Source organism: Esox lucius, chromosome 12 (assembly GCF_011004845.1).
Source record: "Esox lucius isolate fEsoLuc1 chromosome 12, fEsoLuc1.pri, whole genome shotgun sequence".
NCBI classification, from domain to species: Eukaryota; Metazoa; Chordata; class Actinopteri; order Esociformes; family Esocidae; genus Esox; species Esox lucius.
This window is the reverse complement of record NC_047580.1, coordinates 18770620-18790926: the sequence shown is the minus strand read 5'-3', so window position 1 is coordinate 18790926 and position 20307 is coordinate 18770620. Positions and strand designations below refer to the sequence as shown.

Genomic DNA, 20307 nt, shown 5'->3' with positions numbered 1-20307 from the left:
GAACATCTTAGTACAGCAACTCATTTTTGGTAATTCCACATGCTTTGAGTGAGAAACGTGTAATGTTTTCTATGTTGTAAACAAAGTCATGTTTCTCCATGTTGTGGACACTGTCAGGTGTCATGTTTCTCTATGTTGTGAACTAGTGTCATGTTTCTCTATGTTGTAAACAGTGTCTAGTGTCATGTTACTCTATGCCATGTTTCTCTATGTTGTGAACAGTGACTAGTGTCATGTTTCTCTTTGCTGTAAACAGTGTCTAGTGTCAAGTTCTTCTATGCTGTGAACAGTGACAAGTGTCATGTTTCTCTATGTTGTGAACAGTGACTAGTGTCATGTTTCTCTATGTTGTGAACAGTGACTAGTGTCATGTTTCTCTATGTTGTGAACAGTGACTAGTGTCATGTTTCCCTATGTTGTGAACAGTGACTAGTGTCATGTTTCTCTATGTTGGGAACAGTGACTAGTGTCATGTTTCTCTATGTTGTGAACTAGTGTCAAGTTTCTCTATGTTGTAAACAGTGTCTAGTGTCATGTTTCTCTATGCCATGTTTCTCTAAGTTGTGAACAGTGACTAGTGTCATGTTTCTCTATGTTGTGAACAGTGACTAGTGTCATATTTCTCTATGCTTTGAACAGTGACTAGTGTCAAGTTTTTCTATGTTGTGAACAGTGACAAGTGCCATATTTCTCTATGCTTTGAACAGTGACTAGTGTCAAGTTTTTCTATGCTGTGAACAGTGACAAGTGTCATGTTTCTCTATGTTGTGAACAGTGACTAGTGTCATGTTTCTCTATGTTGTGAACAGGGACTAGTGTCATATTTCTCTATGATGTGAACAGTGATTAGTGTCATGTTTCTCTATGTTGTGAAAAGTGACTAGTGTCATGTTTCTCAAATGTTGTGAACAGTGACTAGTGTCATGTTTCTCTATGTTGTGAACTAGTGTCATGTTTCTCTATGTTGTGAACTAGTGTCAAGTTTCTCTATGTTGTAAACAGTGTCTAGTGTCATGTTTCTCTATGCCATGTTTCTCTATGTTGTGAACAGTGACTAGTGTCATGTTTCTCTATGCTTTGAACAGTGACTAGTGTCAAGTTTTTCTATGTTGTGAACAGTGACTTGTGTCATGTTTCTCTATGTTGTGAACAGTGACTAGTGTCAAGTTTTTCTATGCTGTGAACAGTGACTAGTGTCATGTTTCTCTATGTTGTGAACAGTGACAAGTGTCATGTTTCTCTATGTTGTGAACAGTGACTAGTGTCATATTTCTCTATGCTGTGAACAGTGACTAGTGTCATGTTTCTCTATGTTGTGAACAGTGACTAGTGTCATGTTTCTCTATGTTGTGAACAGTGACTAGTGTCATATTTCTCTATGCTGTGAACAGTGACTTGTGTCATGTTTCTCTATGTTGTGAACAGTGACTAGTGTCATGTTTCTCTATGCTGTAAACAGTGTCTAGTGTCATGTTTCTCTATGTTGTTAACAGTGACAAGTGTCATGTTTCTCTATGTTGGGAACAGTGACTATTGTCATGTTTCTCTATGTTGTGAACTAGTGTCAAGTTTCTCTATGTTGTAAACAGTGTCTAGTGTCATGTTTCTCTATGCCATGTTTCTCTATGTTGTGAACAGTGACTAGTGTCATGTTTCTCTATGTTGTGAACAGTGACTAGTGTCATATTTCTCTATGCTTTGAACAGTGACTAGTGTCAAGGTTTTCTATGCTGTGAACAGTGACAAGTGTCATGTTTCTCTATGCTTTGAACAGTGACTAGTGTCAAGTTTTTCTATGCTGTGAACAGTGACAAGTGTCATGTTTCTCTATGTTGTGAACAGTGACTAGTGTCATGTTTCTCTATGTTGTGAACAGTGACTAGTGTCATGTTTCTATATGTTGTGAACAGTGACTAGTGTCATATTTCTCTATGATGTGAACAGTGACTTGTGTCATGTTTCTCTATGTTGTGAACAGTGACTAGTGTCATGTTTCTCTATGCTGTAAACAGAGTCTAGTGTCATGTTTCTCTATGCTTTGAACAGTGACTAGTGTCAAGTTTTTCTATGCTGTGAACAGTGACAAGTGTCATGTTTCTCTATGTTGTGAACAGGGACTAGTGTCATATTTCTCTATGATGTGAACAGTGACTTGTGTCATGTTTCTCTATGTTGTGAACAGTGACTAGTGTCATGTATCTCTATGTTGTGAACAGTGACTAGTGTCATGTTTCCCTATGTTGTGAACAGTGACTAGTGTCATGTTTCTCTATGCTTTGAACAGTGATTAGTGTCATGTTTCTCTATGTTGTGAACAGTGACTAGTGTCATGTTTCTCTATGTTGTGAACAGTGACTAGTGTCATGTTTCTCAAATGTTGTAAACAGTGACTAGTGTCATGTTTCTCTATGTTGTGAACAGTGACTAGTGTCATGTTTCTCTATGCTTTGAACAGTGATTAGTGTCATGTTTCTCTATGTTGTGAAAAGTGACTAGTGTCATGTTTCTCAAATGTTGTGAACAGTGACTAGTGTCATGTTTCTCTATGTTGTGAACTAGTGTCATGTTTCTCTATGTTGTGAACTAGTGTCAAGTTTCTCTATGTTGTAAACAGTGTCTAGTGTCATGTTTCTCTATGCCATGTTTCTCTATGTTGTGAACAGTGACTAGTGTCATGTTTCTCTATGCTTTGAACAGTGACTAGTGTCAAGTTTTTCTATGTTGTGAACAGTGACTTGTGTCATGTTTCTCTATGTTGTGAACAGTGACTAGTGTCAAGTTTTTCTATGCTGTGAACAGTGACTAGTGTCATGTTTCTCTATGTTGTGAACAGTGACAAGTGTCATGTTTCTCTATGTTGTGAACAGTGACTAGTGTCATATTTCTCTATGCTGTGAACAGTGACTAGTGTCATGTTTCTCTATGTTGTGAACAGTGACTAGTGTCATGTTTCTCTATGTTGTGAACAGTGACTAGTGTCATATTTCTCTATGCTGTGAACAGTGACTTGTGTCATGTTTCTCTATGTTGTGAACAGTGACTAGTGTCATGTTTCTCTATGCTGTAAACAGTGTCTAGTGTCATGTTTCTCTATGTTGTTAACAGTGACAAGTGTCATGTTTCTCTATGTTGGGAACAGTGACTATTGTCATGTTTCTCTATGTTGTGAACTAGTGTCAAGTTTCTCTATGTTGTAAACAGTGTCTAGTGTCATGTTTCTCTATGCCATGTTTCTCTATGTTGTGAACAGTGACTAGTGTCATGTTTCTCTATGTTGTGAACAGTGACTAGTGTCATATTTCTCTATGCTTTGAACAGTGACTAGTGTCAAGGTTTTCTATGCTGTGAACAGTGACAAGTGTCATGTTTCTCTATGCTTTGAACAGTGACTAGTGTCAAGTTTTTCTATGCTGTGAACAGTGACAAGTGTCATGTTTCTCTATGTTGTGAACAGTGACTAGTGTCATGTTTCTCTATGTTGTGAACAGTGACTAGTGTCATGTTTCTATATGTTGTGAACAGTGACTAGTGTCATATTTCTCTATGATGTGAACAGTGACTTGTGTCATGTTTCTCTATGTTGTGAACAGTGACTAGTGTCATGTTTCTCTATGCTGTAAACAGAGTCTAGTGTCATGTTTCTCTATGCTTTGAACAGTGACTAGTGTCAAGTTTTTCTATGCTGTGAACAGTGACAAGTGTCATGTTTCTCTATGTTGTGAACAGGGACTAGTGTCATATTTCTCTATGATGTGAACAGTGACTTGTGTCATGTTTCTCTATGTTGTGAACAGTGACTAGTGTCATGTTTCTCTATGTTGTGAACAGTGACTAGTGTCATGTTTCCCTATGTTGTGAACAGTGACTAGTGTCATGTTTCTCTATGCTTTGAACAGTGATTAGTGTCATGTTTCTCTATGTTGTGAACAGTGACTAGTGTCATGTTTCTCTATGTTGTGAACAGTGACTAGTGTCATGTTTCTCAAATGTTGTAAACAGTGACTAGTGTCATGTTTCTCTATGTTGTGAACTAGTGTCATGTTTCTCTATGTTGTGAACTAGTGTCAAGTTTCTCTATGTTGTAAACAGTGTCTAGTGTCATGTTTCTCTATGCTTTGAACAGTGATTAGTGTCATGTTTCTCTATGTTGTGAAAAGTGACTAGTGTCATGTTTCTCAAATGTTGTAAACAGTGACTAGGGTCATGTTTCTCTATGTTGTGAACTAGTGTCATGTTTCTCTATGTTGTGAACTAGTGTCAAGTTTCTCTATGTTGTAAACAGTGTCTAGTGTCATGTTTCTCTATGCCATGTTTCTCTATGTTGTGAACAGTGACTAGTGTCATGTTTCTCTATGTTGTGAACAGTGACTAGTGTCATATTTCTCTATGCTTTGAACAGTGACTAGTGTAAAGTTTTTCTATGCTGTGAACAGTGACAAGTGTCATGTTTCTCTATGTTGTGAACAGTGACTAGTGTCATGTTTCTCTATGTTGTGAACAGTGACTAGTGTCATGTTTCCCTATGTTGTGAACAGTGACTAGTGTCATGTTTCTCTATGCTTTGAACAGTGATTAGTGTCATGTTTCTCTATGTTGTGAAAAGTGACTAGTGTCAAGTTTCTCAAATGTTGTGAACAGTGACTAGTGTCATGTTTCTCTATGTTGTGAACTAGTGTCATGTTTCTCTATGTTGTGAACTAGTGTCAAGTTTCTCTATGTTGTAAACAGTGTCTAGTGTCATGTTTCTCTATGCCATGTTTCTCTATGCTGTGAACAGTGACTAGTGTCATGTTTCTCTATGTTGTGAACAGTGACTAGTGTCATGTTTCTCTATGTTGTGAACAGTGACTAGTGTCATATTTCTCTATGCTGTGAACAGTGACTTGTGTCATGTTTCTCTATGTTGTGAACAGTGACTAGTGTCATGTTTCTCTATGTTGTGAACAGTGACTAGTGTCATGTTTCTCTATGTTGTGAACAGTGACTAGTGTCATGTTTCCCTATGTTGTGAACAGTGACTAGTGTCATGTTTCTCTATGTTGGGAACAGTGACTAGTGTCATGTTTCTCTATGTTGTGAACTAGTGTCAAGTTTCTCTATGTTGTAAACAGTGTCTAGTGTCATGTTTCTCTATGCCATGTTTCTCTAAGTTGTGAACAGTGACTAGTGTCATGTTTCTCTATGTTGTGAACAGTGACTAGTGTCATATTTCTCTATGTTGTGAACAGTGACTAGTGTCAAGGGTTTCTATGCTGTGAACAGTGACAAGTGTCATGTTTCTCTATGCTTTGAACAGTGACTAGTGTCAAGTTTTTCTATGCTGTGAACAGTGACAAGTGTCATGTTTCTCTATGTTGTGAACAGTGACTAGTGTCATGTTTCTCTATGTTGTGAACAGTGACTAGTGTCATGTTTCTATATGTTGTGAACAGTGACTAGTGTCATATTTCTCTATGATGTGAACAGTGACTTGTGTCATGTTTCTCTATGTTGTGAACAGTGACTAGTGTCATGTTTCTCTATGCTGTAAACAGAGTCTAGTGTCATGTTTCTCTATGCTTTGAACAGTGACTAGTGTCAAGTTTTTCTATGCTGTGAACAGTGACAAGTGTCATGTTTCTCTATGTTGTGAACAGGGACTAGTGTCATATTTCTCTATGATGTGAACAGTGACTTGTGTCATGTTTCTCTATGTTGTGAACAGTGACTAGTGTCATGTTTCTCTATGTTGTGAACAGTGACTAGTGTCATGTTTCCCTATGTTGTGAACAGTGACTAGTGTCATGTTTCTCTATGCTTTGAACAGTGATTAGTGTCATGTTTCTCTATGTTGTGAACAGTGACTAGTGTCATGTTTCTCTATGTTGTGAACAGTGACTAGTGTCATATTTCTCTATGCTTTGAACAGTGACTAGTGTAAAGTTTTTCTATGCTGTGAACAGTGACAAGTGTCATGTTTCTCTATGTTGTGAACAGTGACTAGTGTCATGTTTCTCTATGTTGTGAACAGTGACTAGTGTCATGTTTCTCTATGCTTTGAACAGTGATTAGTGTCATGTTTCTCTATGTTGTGAAAAGTGACTAGTGTCATGTTTCTCAAATGTTGTAAACAGTGACTAGTGTCATGTTTCTCTATGTTGTGAACTAGTGTCATGTTTCTCTATGTTGTGAACTAGTGTCAAGTTTCTCTATGTTGTAAACAGTGTCTAGTGTCATGTTTCTCTATGCCATGTTTCTCTATGTTGTGAACAGTGACTAGTGTCATGTTTCTCTATGTTGTGAACAGTGACTAGTGTCATGTTTCTCTATGTTGTGAACAGTGACTAGTGTCAAGTTTTTCTATGATGTGAACAGTGACTTGTGTCATGTTTCTCTATGTTGTGAACAGTGACTAGTGTCATGTTTCTCTATGCTGTAAACAGTGTCTAGTGTCATGTTTCCCTATGTTGTGAACAGTGACTAGTGTCATGTTTTTTCTATGTTGGGAACAGTGACTAGTGTCATGTTTCTCTATGTTGTGAACTAGTGTCAAGTTTCTCTATGTTGTAAACAGTGTCTAGTGTCATGTTTCTCTATGCCATATTTCTCTATGTTGTGAACAGTGACTATTGTCATGTTTCTCTATGTTGTGAACAGTGACTAGTGTCATATTTCTCTATGCTTTGAACAGTGACTAGTGTCATGTTTCTCTATGTTGTGAACAGTGACTAGTGTCATATTTCTCTATGCTTTGAACAGTGACTAGTGTAAAGTTTTTCTATGCTGTGAACAGTGACAAGTGTCATGTTTCTCAATGTTGTGAAAAGTGACTAGCGCCATGTTCCTCCATATTGTGAACAGTGTTAGGTCTTTGTTTTTACAGCCTGTTATTACCTGAGTCGAAGAAGAGGTCACAGACATGTTGTTAGGTGTGACACTAACGTCCACACACAGGTCGAGCTCCGTGTTAAAATGCTGTGGCTCTGCCCACTTCTCACAAGCTTCCTGTCTCGAACACCTGGGGGGAAACACAATCAGGTCAGGGGTTAAAAAGAAACACAACATTACATGTTGTACTACTACTACAACGACACTCAGCTCAATGCAGTACATAACTACCAGACAACAGAGTGCTGGGAGACTGGGTCCAACTCATAAACTGAGGACTACGTCTCAAGTACAATAAATGACAGAGGTCACGGATATTCTCAATCATGAACACACCTTTAGTAAATTTCATGAAAAAAAATAAAGTATTCATATTCCGAGCCAAGCAGGCCATTGTAACAAACCACCAAATATATATCTGCCGCCAAAATTTTCAGGTTGATGCTGTTGCAATGCAATAACGTACTTTATATTCAGATAATTGACCCATTGGTCTTGATGGGTGCAAACAACTGTTTTATAAATCCCTACTCAAGCCAAAACAATAGCAATCCTAGCACCTGTTTGTGACAAAAATACGATCAGGTTAATGCTGCATTGCAGGCATTCTCTCTTTAGTGGCAGGTTTATTTTAAGCCTGTCAGTTTCCGCCATGGAAGAGAATGCTCTCTTTTTCTCCAAACAGATTCTAATGAGCAACCAGATATCAAAACAGTTACAACAGCAGCACATTTGTTAGATGTAGTGCTACTGTAAGTGAAGTAAAAAATTCACATTTAAGCTGTGTGGCTGCACTAAAAGTGGCAAAGCATTATCACCAATAAAAACCCATGCTTATTCACCAACAACCACAATCCTCTGTAACAACTCCAATATGCCCCTGAATGTTACTGGGCAGGATTAGATTATCATCTCACATTGGAACCAGGGCTCTAAACAGACAGATAAAATGTAGTGGCACTGGTAGCCCAAACTTAAATGTATTAATTGGGATTGACTGACAATCATTTTAAGGGATGGCGGTAATAACTAGTAATGACACTGTTGGTTATAGTTATTATTAACATTCTGAAAGTGTTGTTACAGGGATTTCAGTTAAGAAATATCAATCAGCTTTCTGCTATTGAAATGAATAGAGACGCAACAAGAAATACCATTTATGGAATAGGACAGGAATGGTTGCAAAAAGCTGTGATGAAGTCGACTCATCACAAAACTATGCTGTCATAAAAACATCCCTGAAGATAGTTTCGAAACACTAATGAATGTGCATGTCCTTGGTCTGTAAAGATACACTGTGTCTAAAGACAGAGATATTTAGCAGAAAGAAAACATCTTGCTACCTTTTCATCCATTTTAAACATCATGATGACACAGGAATCCTCAACGTTTACATCTGTCCCGGAAAGAATACTGAACATTCCATGGTGTAGCAGAAATCTACTGTCAGGACTGTACAGGACTGACGCCTCTGATGCAGGTTATTGACTGTTTATAAACTCTTAGACAGTAAAAAGGACCAGTAAAGCCCATATTGTCATTTGAAAATGTCCATTCAACTTACGCATCTCACAATTAAATCTTCTCCAGTAGGAAAGTTACGTTATTTTCTTTTTGTGGAACATCTTAAAGAATTAAGAAGCTGCAAGACCATGGCAGTTTTTCACCCAAGACACAACACACCATTAATGATTTGTTTACTTCTAATTAAAGCCATATGTCTGGGGAGAGAACAGGGGTAGACTTAATTAAAAATGCAGGGACAACTACCACATATGACTGCTCTCTGTACAGTAACTGGAACTGTGGTGTGTCTTGCCAGCCAACAACAATTTATATCACTGGGATTCTACTGTTGCTTTGACATTTCTTCTCCTTCAGTTTACAGAAATGAGATTTCATTCAATTACAGTTCAGACCTTTTCCTAATCGAATGGCAGATATGTGATTTGATGGTGAACCATCAGCCTGTCTGCTTGTCTGTCTGTCTCCCTTTAAGCCTTACCATGACGCAATGAGAAAGCCACAGGATCAGCGACCTGCATTAGTGAGGTTCTTCCACTGTCCTATGTGAGGACAAAATGGACTCAACACATTTTCAATTAACAGGTAAAGGAGTCCTCCGTAATATATGATCAAGTGAAATGGGGCTATAAACTGTCAGAACCGAATCTAGTGGTGCTAAAGGCACTAGAAAGATGAAGGTGAGAAACGGGAGATTGGGGGCTCGCATTAACCCTAAGAGAAAGCCACACGGTGAGTGCATTACTTCATTATAACTTGAGAACACCTTTTTTTTTGTAACATAATGTGCCCAGTATAGTTGAGCTGATAAATTGAGTCATTCCTTTTGGCAGACTGGCTCCTTCGTTACATGCCCAATTCACCACTTCAGGTTTCTCATATTCTATTACCCTGCCCTCATTCAGTGGACTCAAAGTCAAACTAAGCCACGGCCACATTTGCACGATGACATGTACCACATTATGCTTAGACCTCTCTGTTCATTCTGACTTTAAAGGTACAGTTTCACAGGGTCGTAATGATTAATCTGACAGAGGAAATTAAAAATAAAAAACGTCCATAACACGTGTAAATCATCTATTAATAATAATAATGTAATTTTGTAATTTAAATGGAGTGGGTTAACTGGGAAACGCTGGGACACAGAATTGAATTGAGCACATTAATTGATATGGGGAAGGTGTGGGCCTTAACTACGGGTCTGGGTTAATTATCTATTTGACTTTGATTAGTGACAAAGATGACACAAGAGACAATCAAGTCTGCAGAGGGGATGAAGCCATATTGATAGGACAGTCACTTATCGCAGGCTTATTTTACTGTCCTTTTTACAACAACCTTCAACCAAGCTAATCTGAAAAACCTCTCAAGTACATGGGACTAAATGATCAGTATGTGTAATGATGTTCTGTAAAAGGTTGGATTGTCAAACAGTTAATATTGCAGCTGTTTCATATTACATTAAAAGCTAAATATAATTATGTTTTTGTATCATTTTACTCTTGTGTTGTTTGGAGACCCCCACTGTGGATCGTGTTGTTTTTCTGTATTATTTTGTATAGTAGTGTGTAAATATTTTAGGTACTCTTTGATAAGCTGGGGTTTCGTATGTTTTCTGAAAACCGGCAGAGGCTCTGCTATTATACCCTCAAGGGAAAGCTGGTTACACCACTAGGGTGCCAAAAAAGAGAAGAGTTTTAACTGGGCAGATTGGGAGCTGCCCTCCCTTAGGGTTAGGACGTCTTAGAGCCCAGAAATAGCCACAGAAGCAATATAGGTTTTGAGCATTGCCTGAAAGTAGGAAGAAGCTCCCCTTGCTGTTCTGTAGACAAGCACCAGATGCAAGCTTCAGCTGGAAGCCAGTGTGGTGAGCGGAGCAACGGGAAGACATGGGAGACCTTTGCCGGAAGTCCTACCAACAAATTCAGTAGTCCAGAAGTGAGATGACAAGTGCCTCGATTAATGCCTGTGCCACAGTTCATACTATATGAATGTTGTAGAACATGAACCTGCAGGAGTATTGTCTAGGGTCACACCAAGGAGGGAGACACTGTGGAGTAGGGCTGCACAATTAATCAAAATATAATCGTAATTGTGATACTGACGTGCAAATGATATGCGCTTCATGTGAACCAACGGGCATGCATCGTGTGTCCATAATTGTTATTCTTGCAGTGCTGTAGTATTTTTGTAGATTACTAAAATACCTGGACACATTTTGGTTAAATACTTGATGGTTTTAAAATTTTTGTTTAAGTTAACACTGCTAGCGAAGACATCTGCTTCAAGTTAGCGAGTGACACCAAGATATATTGTCCCACATGCACAACAGCATGGTTATTAAAAGTTTCGGCTTCAATGTCAGTGCCTACAAACAAACTTAATATGGGAGAAAATATACATCAAGGGTTGAGACATTTTGCCTAACCAGCTATGGCAACGGCACAAACATAGCAAACACCTTTGCATTAAATGAGCAATTAAACAAATAGTTTGACAAAGGCTTCACTTTCAAATTGGCAGTAAGTGTAAAATAAAAAACACTGAACATTAACTTGATTTTAATTCACATTATGCAGGCTATTATCTCTATTTTATGAGAGATTATCTAAGCTGTTTGCACTTATGTTTGAAAATCGCAAATCGTAACTGTAACTGCAATATTTGTCAAAGAAATTGCAATTCAATATTTTAGCCAAATCGTGCAGCCCTACTGTGGAATTGTCAAACATGATGTCTTGGGGCAGACAGGATTCCACTGGAGGAAGAGTAGCCAGTTAAGTCTTGTTGATGTTGAGCTTGAGGTGGTGGACAATCAAGAGAAATGTTAGCAGGGACAGAGGGAAGAGAAAAAAAAGAGTAAGAACTTAGAACCAAGCTTTGGTGAAGACCAGATCCTCTTTACGCTAACTGGAAGGAGCGGTCAGCCAGATAGAATGCAATTAAATAACCAACAGGCAACCCAAACAGTCACATATCCAATAGAAATAGAAGCACTTTTCTTGATAAAACCGCCATTATAAAATGTATTGGAATTATTTTAGATGCTCTTAAACATTTGGGTTTCAGAGGTTTTGTGAAAATAGGAAGGGGTATCCTAGCTTGGTGAAGCTGGTTCCATTATTGGGGTCCCAAGGCAGAGGATTACTTTTACAGGGTTGAGCATGAAAATGAATAGAAAGTACATTCTTCAAGTCAAATGGATGTATATCGGTAGCAGATGTAGGTGAATAGGTTTTCCACCGTTCTAAAGGATTTTTATAACTTTTGGGGGTCTTTGCTAGGCTAAACAATGGGATTCACTTTATTGATGACACAAACCTGTCTTCCTCAATACCCGTTGCTCTGAATTATTCTCTAATAATAAAAATACCCTGACAATCTCAGTCTTATTTAAAACAACGCAGAGGTACTTTCACCATTCAATGAGCACTTTACATTAATAACTGAAAAGCTACTGACATATGATGGTTTGCTGTCCTTGCTGTGATTTCACCATTTATAGAACATTAATGAAGTCTCGTGATTAGGGAACGTTTTCACAAGATAAACGCAAATGTGACATCCTCACCAATGCCCCCCTTAACAGATACATTAGCAGATATATCACTAAATAATCCTGATTTGAATCATACTGCAAATCCATCTTCCAGTTTCCTCTTGTTGCCATGGACACAGACCATTTCCCAGGGTGCACTTTGTTTTTTTCCCTCTTCTACCCTGGCTCGACTAACATGATGGCTAGAGGCTAAATAGCCCTGGGGGAAAAGCAGACAAAGCCGAGACAACGAGTAAAAGAAAGGGAAGCAGGTCAAAGCTAGTCCCCCAAACGAGAGTATTTTTGGCAGGGGGTGTTTTTGAACAGCCATCTCTCATGGCAACCCATCTTCTTAAGGGAAGGAGAGCTCTGGCAATACAGACTAAGAATCAAGCTTTAACAACCACAATATTTCACTACATCCTTTTATAGAGTATTACCCCGATATGTGTCATAACAGTAAAATGATAATAGCCTAAATTCAGACATTACAGATCAGAGGAGCACATGACAATGCTGACAACCTGTTTCATATAAAACAAATTACACCATATTGCCTTCAAACGTTTCAAGCAGTGTGTTCAAATTAATAATTGCCTTGAATTAGTTCTTAAAAGTTACATCAAGCTGAAGTAATATGTAATACAACTGAAGTACCACATGACCAAAAAAAGCTAAAGATTCAAAATAACAAACTCCAAAACTAAAAACTTTATAAAGGTCAGTACACTGTATTATAACATTCACTTTAGCATGACTTGCCTTGAAAAGGTAATATTAACGATTAAACAACCATCAGTTTTATTTGTCCAGTCAGAAATCTGAAAAATGAAACCCAATCTAAAGTTGAGCAGCAAGTAAAGTGTGTGCTGTCGAAAACGTGCCTTGTTGACTGGGCTGAAATGTCAGTATTTGTACAGAGAAGCGAGTCATCCCAGTAATTTGAGCTGCCTCCTGCACATGAATGAGCAGTCTGAGGTTGTCTGGCTTGGCCTACATCCTGCTAGGACAAACAAAGCCCAGCTCTCTGCTTCTCATGGGTCTCAACGGTGAGAGAGAGAGATGACAATTCAGATTCCACCAAGCAACTGACCAAAGTATGTCTGCTGTCCCACCGTCTGAATACAGTAGGTCAGTCATCCATCTCAATCTGACTCAATCACCTTCCCTTAATTCCTCTGAGCATCATAGGGGTTCAAGTAGTCCTGGCAGACAGCAAGTTGAAGCCACTTAAAAGTGAACAAGTGGATATAGAAGACGATTGTGTCCCATGCTGGGATGATGCTTCACCAGAGAGGAACAGAGGTTAGACGGGTGAATCAGGCCCAATTTAGCCATTCAATCTTTTCTGCGCTTTGCTTGATCTCACACTAATTGCGCTGTGCAGTGGTTGTCACAAGGTCGTGTCATTTTTTCAGGAATACCGCATTAATATGCAAACAAATGTCATTTTCAAACTACTTCGGCAAAATGCTATGCTAATTATTCCATCATCAGTCCAAGATTCAAATCTTAATTAAAGGTGATTTAGGTATGGATGGCTGGGAGAAGTGTGAAGGACTGAATGAAACATTTTAAAATGGTTGTCATTTAGGTGTTTGGCTCAGAAAAGGTATGTTTTCTTCATCATTTTCTTTTTCTCATTTCAGTCATTTAGCGGACGCCCTTATCCAGAGTGACTTACAATAGTGTGGTCGTACATTTCCGACTGTGGGAATTGGACCCACAACCTCTGGCAAATGCAAGCGCCGTGCTCTAACCATTAAGCTACACAGAACCAACTTCCTCTGGACGTTATCTCTGAACATTACCACAGTGAACAATACTTAACCGCTGAAACCAGGCTTAGTAAAATGAGATGATTTCACAACTGTCTATAATTCTGATCAAATCCATGGGTAGATACTGAAGACATGTGCTTACATTTGCCTGATATTCACTACACCACCTTAAGTGTAACTTTTCCTCTAGTCCTGCCCTATGTCTAAGAAAGCCTCTCCATACTGCGGCCATCAAACTAAAGACATTAAAGAGAATATTATGTAGCCACACATGTTTGTCCTTCTGCAGGCTCCCCTTCTCTCCGTGACTGAACACAGCACTTTCTCATGACGTCTCCAGTCAAATTCATCTACAGTGGAAATAGAGGAAAAATGTACCCGACGACAAGTGAAGGAGTGATAGAGAGAAGTGGCAGAAGGCCAGCAATACCCAGACATTTCCTGAGCCCCTGCCATCTGCCGCCAAGGGGTCAGCCCAGGGGTCAGTCCAGGGGTCAGGCAAGGGGTCAACAGGAAGGAGCACATCTGGGGCAGCTGTCACCTGTCACTTCCTGAGTTGAGCAGACCAGGGCGACCAGGTGGAATTGTTGACAGCAGCAGGCAGCTTCCCGCTAGCTGGGCTGAATCCCAGACCTCTCAGCGGTGCCATTAAAAGTTAATACTAAACTGGATGTATTGCTGCAAGACTGTTACTTTCCAACAGCATCTGGCCATCCTGGTTTTTAACAGAGCCTTCATTATTCTCACTTTGATAAGTATCAAATGTCACCTTGGAAATCTGTGCGGCAGCTCCGGAATCTATTTATTACTTTACAGTTCGTATCAGCTGAGGCAACTTGATCACACAAACCAAACGTGTTTTTGTTTTCCCAATCCATTTATCTATCCACAGAGAAGACAAGTGCATATGTAAAGTCGTCTACTTACTTGTTGTGAAGGACACACCATCCACAGTGGGGGTCTCCAGAGCCTAGACAGGTCTTGCAGGTAGTGTATTGGCCACAGCTCTCCACAGGTAGCCTGGTCACCTGCAGAACAGAACACAGCTTTAGCTTAAGGTATATTTAGACATGTCAGGTTTTCCTACTTAACCAGAGTTAAGACAAACTCATGGATACCATTTGAATCTAGTCATATATAGTTTTAGAAAGAACGTGTCACGGTACGGTGTTGATCAGCAGCATCGTGCCGTGCACTCCCGGTTCCCGTCACTTCACGAACTCACCCTGGACTCGTTCATTGTCTTGTCTGCAATCATCACAAACACCAGGTCCCAATTAAGTCATTAGTATGTGTTTAAATGTTTCTCCTCGGCTCCCCCCACCTGCCGGTTACTCACTTCAGTCCCTTTACTTTCCAGTTCGTTTTGTATTCTGTGTTTGTTTCTATTAAATGTACTTTCGAATGTGATTCTGCCGGCGCCTGGTTCCTCCTCTCCACCACCATCGGGTCAGAATAACCGACCCAAATACGCCAGAGGGGGAGTATCGGCGTCTCCGAGCTTATTTTGTCTACTCCCCTCTGATGTTGCCAACGAGAGGGGAGTACACCTGGAGGGGAGACTGGGGATCGGACTCCCTCTCAGCGGACGACTCGGAGGTGGAGCATGCCGAGGACGCTACGGAGGGGGTGCTCAAGTGGGACCCTGTTCTGTGCCAGCTGGTCCCGACCTTCCCTGAGGTCCAGGGGGTACCAACACACGGCCCACTCCCTTACCTCATCCAGCAGAGCCCCAGAGGCCTCCCCAGAATCTTTTTAGGGGGGCTTATGGGGTACCCGAGGGGAACCTCTTGGTTGCCCGAGGGGGGGGGGGTCATGGCACATTCTGGTCATGGCACAACCCATGGCCCACTGCCTGCGCCTGGTTCCTCCTCTCCACCACCATTGTGACAGCATGATAGTAATAAACATTCTATGAATGTGATAATCTTTCTTTATATAACACAATGATTATATCATACTAAGAGGATAGGTGACTATTTTTATCTGCAAACCATCCTACAACTAAACACATGACCTGAACACCTACTAAAACCCGTTTAGACAGAGTCTGACTTCATACTACCAGCTAACAGCCTACAACACCTTATTATCAATAATGAACAACATTTACTCAAGCAAAAACTGCCTTGTTATGCTATGAGTCAGTGCAAGAGAGACAAGGTGTTCAAGAGTGGTGTTCAAACAGCTGTCCAAAAGAAATGTTAAAACATGGTGATTGGTGCTTTACAGCAGAAAACGTGGGGGTAACGTGCTGTGGGAGATAATTGGTCAGTAAACTCAGTTATCGGAGGTTTTCTCATGGCTTTATTAAAGGTCACATTGGTCAAAGTTTTCCACCAGACCTTTCATGAATCAATGCGAATGTGTCTGGAATCAAGATTAAATCTGAATTAATTGGTTGTAAATACCGTACAAACTATGATACCTATTGCAGATACTGTGTCCTATGCATTACCATTATTGAATGTTCCCCTGTTTGGTGCATAGAGATGCATAGAAAGCAATATTTGGTAGAAGCTCAACATGAGTTGGCTATTGCCTACCAAAGACTTCCAGCAATTGCGCTAAGCTAACTGTCATGGTGCCCTTGAGCACAGCACCTAATCCTAATTTCTTGTATACATTCCTCTGGGTATGCGTGGCTGCTAAATGACTGTACTCTGATTTAAATAATTTAAGAAAGATAAACTGTTTACTGTTGTATTTTACCAAATCACTTCAGTTACACAAATGTATATACTATTAGGCTGTACATAACTGAATATGTTGACAGCTGATTCCATTGTCTGTTTCCTACTCTCCATGCAGTATAGCAACGTTGATTTAATCCACACTAGCCTGACTGACAATTTGTGATTGGCAGTAGGCTCTTTGTGTCAACAAAAAGGCAGCCGATCTATGTCAGCACCCAAGTTGGAAGGCGAGACCTGATTTGTACATGTAAAATGTGGTTTGTCAAACAGACATTTTTGCAAACCCAAAAATGTAGGGTTCACACCTATTTGTCAACAAGAGGTACTAGTGCAATCTTGCCACATTAAGGAATATTTGTGTTATTAATATATAACATACCAAGTCTTCCATTTTCATCATCAGCAACTATGGCAGGCTCTGCATCCTGACAAATAAGCAAAATGGCAGCGTGTTTATCTTCAACGGTCCTGGGTAGCTAAGATCTTTTACCACGATGTTGCTAAACCAGGGGTGTGGGTTCAAATCTCATTGGATGCTAGTTTGAAAATGTAAACGTTAGCTAGTTAGCTAAAATTGCTTAGTAAGTAACTAGCTAGCTAACATGAGTTTTCAACAGCTGCCTCTTGCTGAATGGATGTACACACAAAAGTGTGTGAAACAAGCTCATTCTTTCAAGCAAACTGTTGGTGTAAGAAGAGAGCTAACATATGTAGCTAGATAACTTGTGTCAGTAATGTCAAATGCAGGAAGTGTCCATAAACATCTGAACCAATTCCTCTTGAGTCACCGTTCATGTATTCACACTGCAGGGATACATTTCTGTAGCAGATAGGTTGTCTGTTTCCACAGAAGGTGACAGGTGACATTTTGATTTTCATTAATTTAAATTATTTTAAAAAAAAGGCAAATCTTCTGGCAAGTCTTGTTAATCTCAATAAAACTGTTTTAGTGGGAATTGGCCCTAAGTCATGAGGATACCCATATAATCTATTTAGATTTTCCTTTTGTTCAGTTGTTTAAGAACTAAATTAGGTGTAAATGAGAAGACAATTTAATACTGTTTTAATTTTGGATGTTACAATATCTGTTGCCTAATGCTCAAGAAGGAGTAGTGATATTTTTGTAATTTTGTAATTAATGTAATTTTGCAGCACATTTGTAGTATTCCAAAAAATTATTGCATTTGCACTTTCCCAACATATATAGGAAACGTTTTTCCCATATGTGACACTGTAGGTGAAAATGACTTCTTAACATTGATTGTAACACTATGATTGTGATTTTGATATTCTAACTATATGTAGTGCATTTGTTAAATATGTAGGCTTATTTATGAAAGGTTATCGATGGATAAGTCACATGTATCACATTTTAAATGATGCATGGTGCTTCAAATCTTAAGGAAACTCTGCTGGTGCAATTAATTTTACTGCATTCAATGTATTTGGTTCTGTGACACCAGCTGAACCTCTAGCCTTCACGGTGAGTCAGTAGAGTGGGTCAGTTCAATAGTGTTCTCAAGCCTTTAACCGCTAGATGACTTATTGAAAATGTCACCCTGGGCTTATGGGTAGCTATTGTGGAGAGAGGCATATACCCCTTTAATACTAACCACTTTTCAAATTGACCAGAATGTGAATTATTTGCCAACTTTGTTTTCTATCTAAAAGGTATTTAAGAAGCAATGACATAGTGATGAATTCGGTAATATAATGTTAAAAATGAGTGCACCAAGGGGCCCCTGAAGAAACCCACTGACGGCAGACAGCTGTGTCATTGCAAAACAAGGGTTTGAATCATGCTTGCAGATTTGCCCAGAGATGTCACAGAAGGCAGTGCAACAGACCAGCACAGTCTGTGTTTGGGGGTTTAGTAATTAAACGTGGCTGTCTTGCCTCCTTGAAGTGCAAGTATAAGTCTACATTTCTTGGATTGGATCGAGCGTTAGTTGGAGTGTTATAAGAACTAGAATGGCATCAGACATGCTTTGGAAGACAAATACAGTGGCTCTCAAACGTATTCATCCCCTTTGGCTTTTTCCACATTCTGTGTAATCAAAAAGGATAAAAAAATACTAATCAACCACTAATCAACCTCAACTTTGCTGCATCCATTTTGCCCTCCATCTTCACAAGCTGTCAAGGTCCTGATGCAGCCAAGCATCCCCATGGCATGATGCTGCCACCACTATGTTTCATGGTTGGGATTGGTGTTCTCAGGAGGATGTGCGGTGTTAAGCTTGCACCAAACATATCAGGCCATGAAACTATATTTTGGTCTCATTAGACCATAGAATCTTCTTCCACTTGGTCTCAGTATACCTTCAGACAAACACGAGCCGAGATATGGTGTGAGTTCCTTTCTTTTTGACACTCATAAATGCCACCTTTGTGAAGTGCCCTAGCTATTGTTGCAGTATGCTCAGTGTTTCGAAGTTCAGCTGTGGATGACTCTAGCTCCTTTACATTTGCCATAGGTCTCTTCATGGCCTCTCTGATTAGTGTCATTCTCGACTGAATACTCAGTTTTTCAGGACAGCCTGTTCTAGTCAGATTAGAAGTTTTGATTTTACAGAGGATATTCAGTGCTTTGAGAATGTCCTTATATCCTACACCTGATTGGTACTTTTGAAGAACATTACTCCAGATTTGATTTGAATCTTGCTTTGTCTTAATGACATAATTTTTGTTGGAAATTGTACTAACCAATTGTGGAACCTCCCTGAGACAGGTGCTTTAAACCTGAAATCATGAAAAAAATGTATTGCACACAGGTGGAATCCATTCAACTAATTATGTGTCTTCTTTGAACAATTGGTAGCACCACAGATAATTCAGGCGAGTCATAGCTGAAATTAGCTACAGTTCCTTATGCAGTTACTTATTTCAGTTTTAGAGTAGTAATTAATTTAAAAGAGTTTGCAGAACTTTTCAATTTGACCTTAAAAATCTATGAATTACATTTTAAACTCAAACTTACTCAATTGACTCTGCTAGTCTTAAGAGTAACTGCTGGTTCACTTCATTATACAGCACCTACTGTATTTGGTTCTGAACACCAGTTGAGGATCTTGCCTTTGCAGTGAGTCAATGTTAATAACAACAGTGTTAGTAAACATTTCAAGCCTTTAAACACTAGATGACTTATTGAAAATGTCACCTGGGCTTATGGGTAGCTATCTTGGATCAAGTTACACTCCTTTAATACTAAGCAAATTGGCCATGCTGTGAATTATTGCCCAAATCTTTTCTATCTGTAAGATAAAAAAGCACTGATGCATTCAGTAATATATAATATAATCTAAGTTAAAAGAGGGACTCCTGAATAAATACACTGACCCACAGTTAGCGGTGTCATTGCAAGGGTTCCAATCCTGCTCACAGATTAGCCCAGAAATCCTACAGAAGGCAATGCAGATTATCAGCAGAGTATGTGTTTGAGAGGTTAGTAATAAAATATGGCTGCCTTGCCATAATAATTCATTTAGAACAATTTACTAATTCGCTCTGACATTATGGACTTTTGTGTTGATCATTGGCAGAAACTCTATTTTCTGGGTGAACACTTTTAAGAACCACTATATCTCTGCATCAGCGTGAGGTCTACCTCCAGCTCAGACCCTTGATCACGCCACAAATCCTTTGAACGTAACTCACTCCCTCAACCACGCCACCAATCCTTTGAACGTAACTCACTACCTCAACCAAGCCACCAATCCTTTGAACGTAACTCACTACCTCAACCAAGCCACCAACCCCTTGAATGCAACTCACTCCTCAGATCACAATCACCTGAATTCTAGTCACCCGTTCACTCAAATGATTCTCATCAGCCTGACTGGACTGGGTCAAACATATACGATCAGCTATGTTTATGGGGAAACAACTGAGGGGGCACGAA

The 20307-nt window shown here is 39.4% G+C and overlaps 1 protein-coding gene across 2 annotated transcripts in view; it reads right to left on the bottom strand.

Moving 5' to 3' along the window:
• Positions 1 to 20307, bottom strand: part of plxna3 (plexin A3) — a 132580-nt gene that overhangs the window by 49734 nt on the left and 62539 nt on the right. For both annotated transcript variants that reach the window (XM_020051967.2, XM_034295976.1), the window contains 2 exons: positions 14638 to 14738; positions 6874 to 6997 (listed from right to left, as the gene is read on the bottom strand). In XM_020051967.2, the coding sequence (XP_019907526.1) occupies positions 6874 to 6997; positions 14638 to 14738 (225 nt within the window). The remainder of the gene's footprint in view (positions 1 to 6873; positions 6998 to 14637; positions 14739 to 20307) is intronic.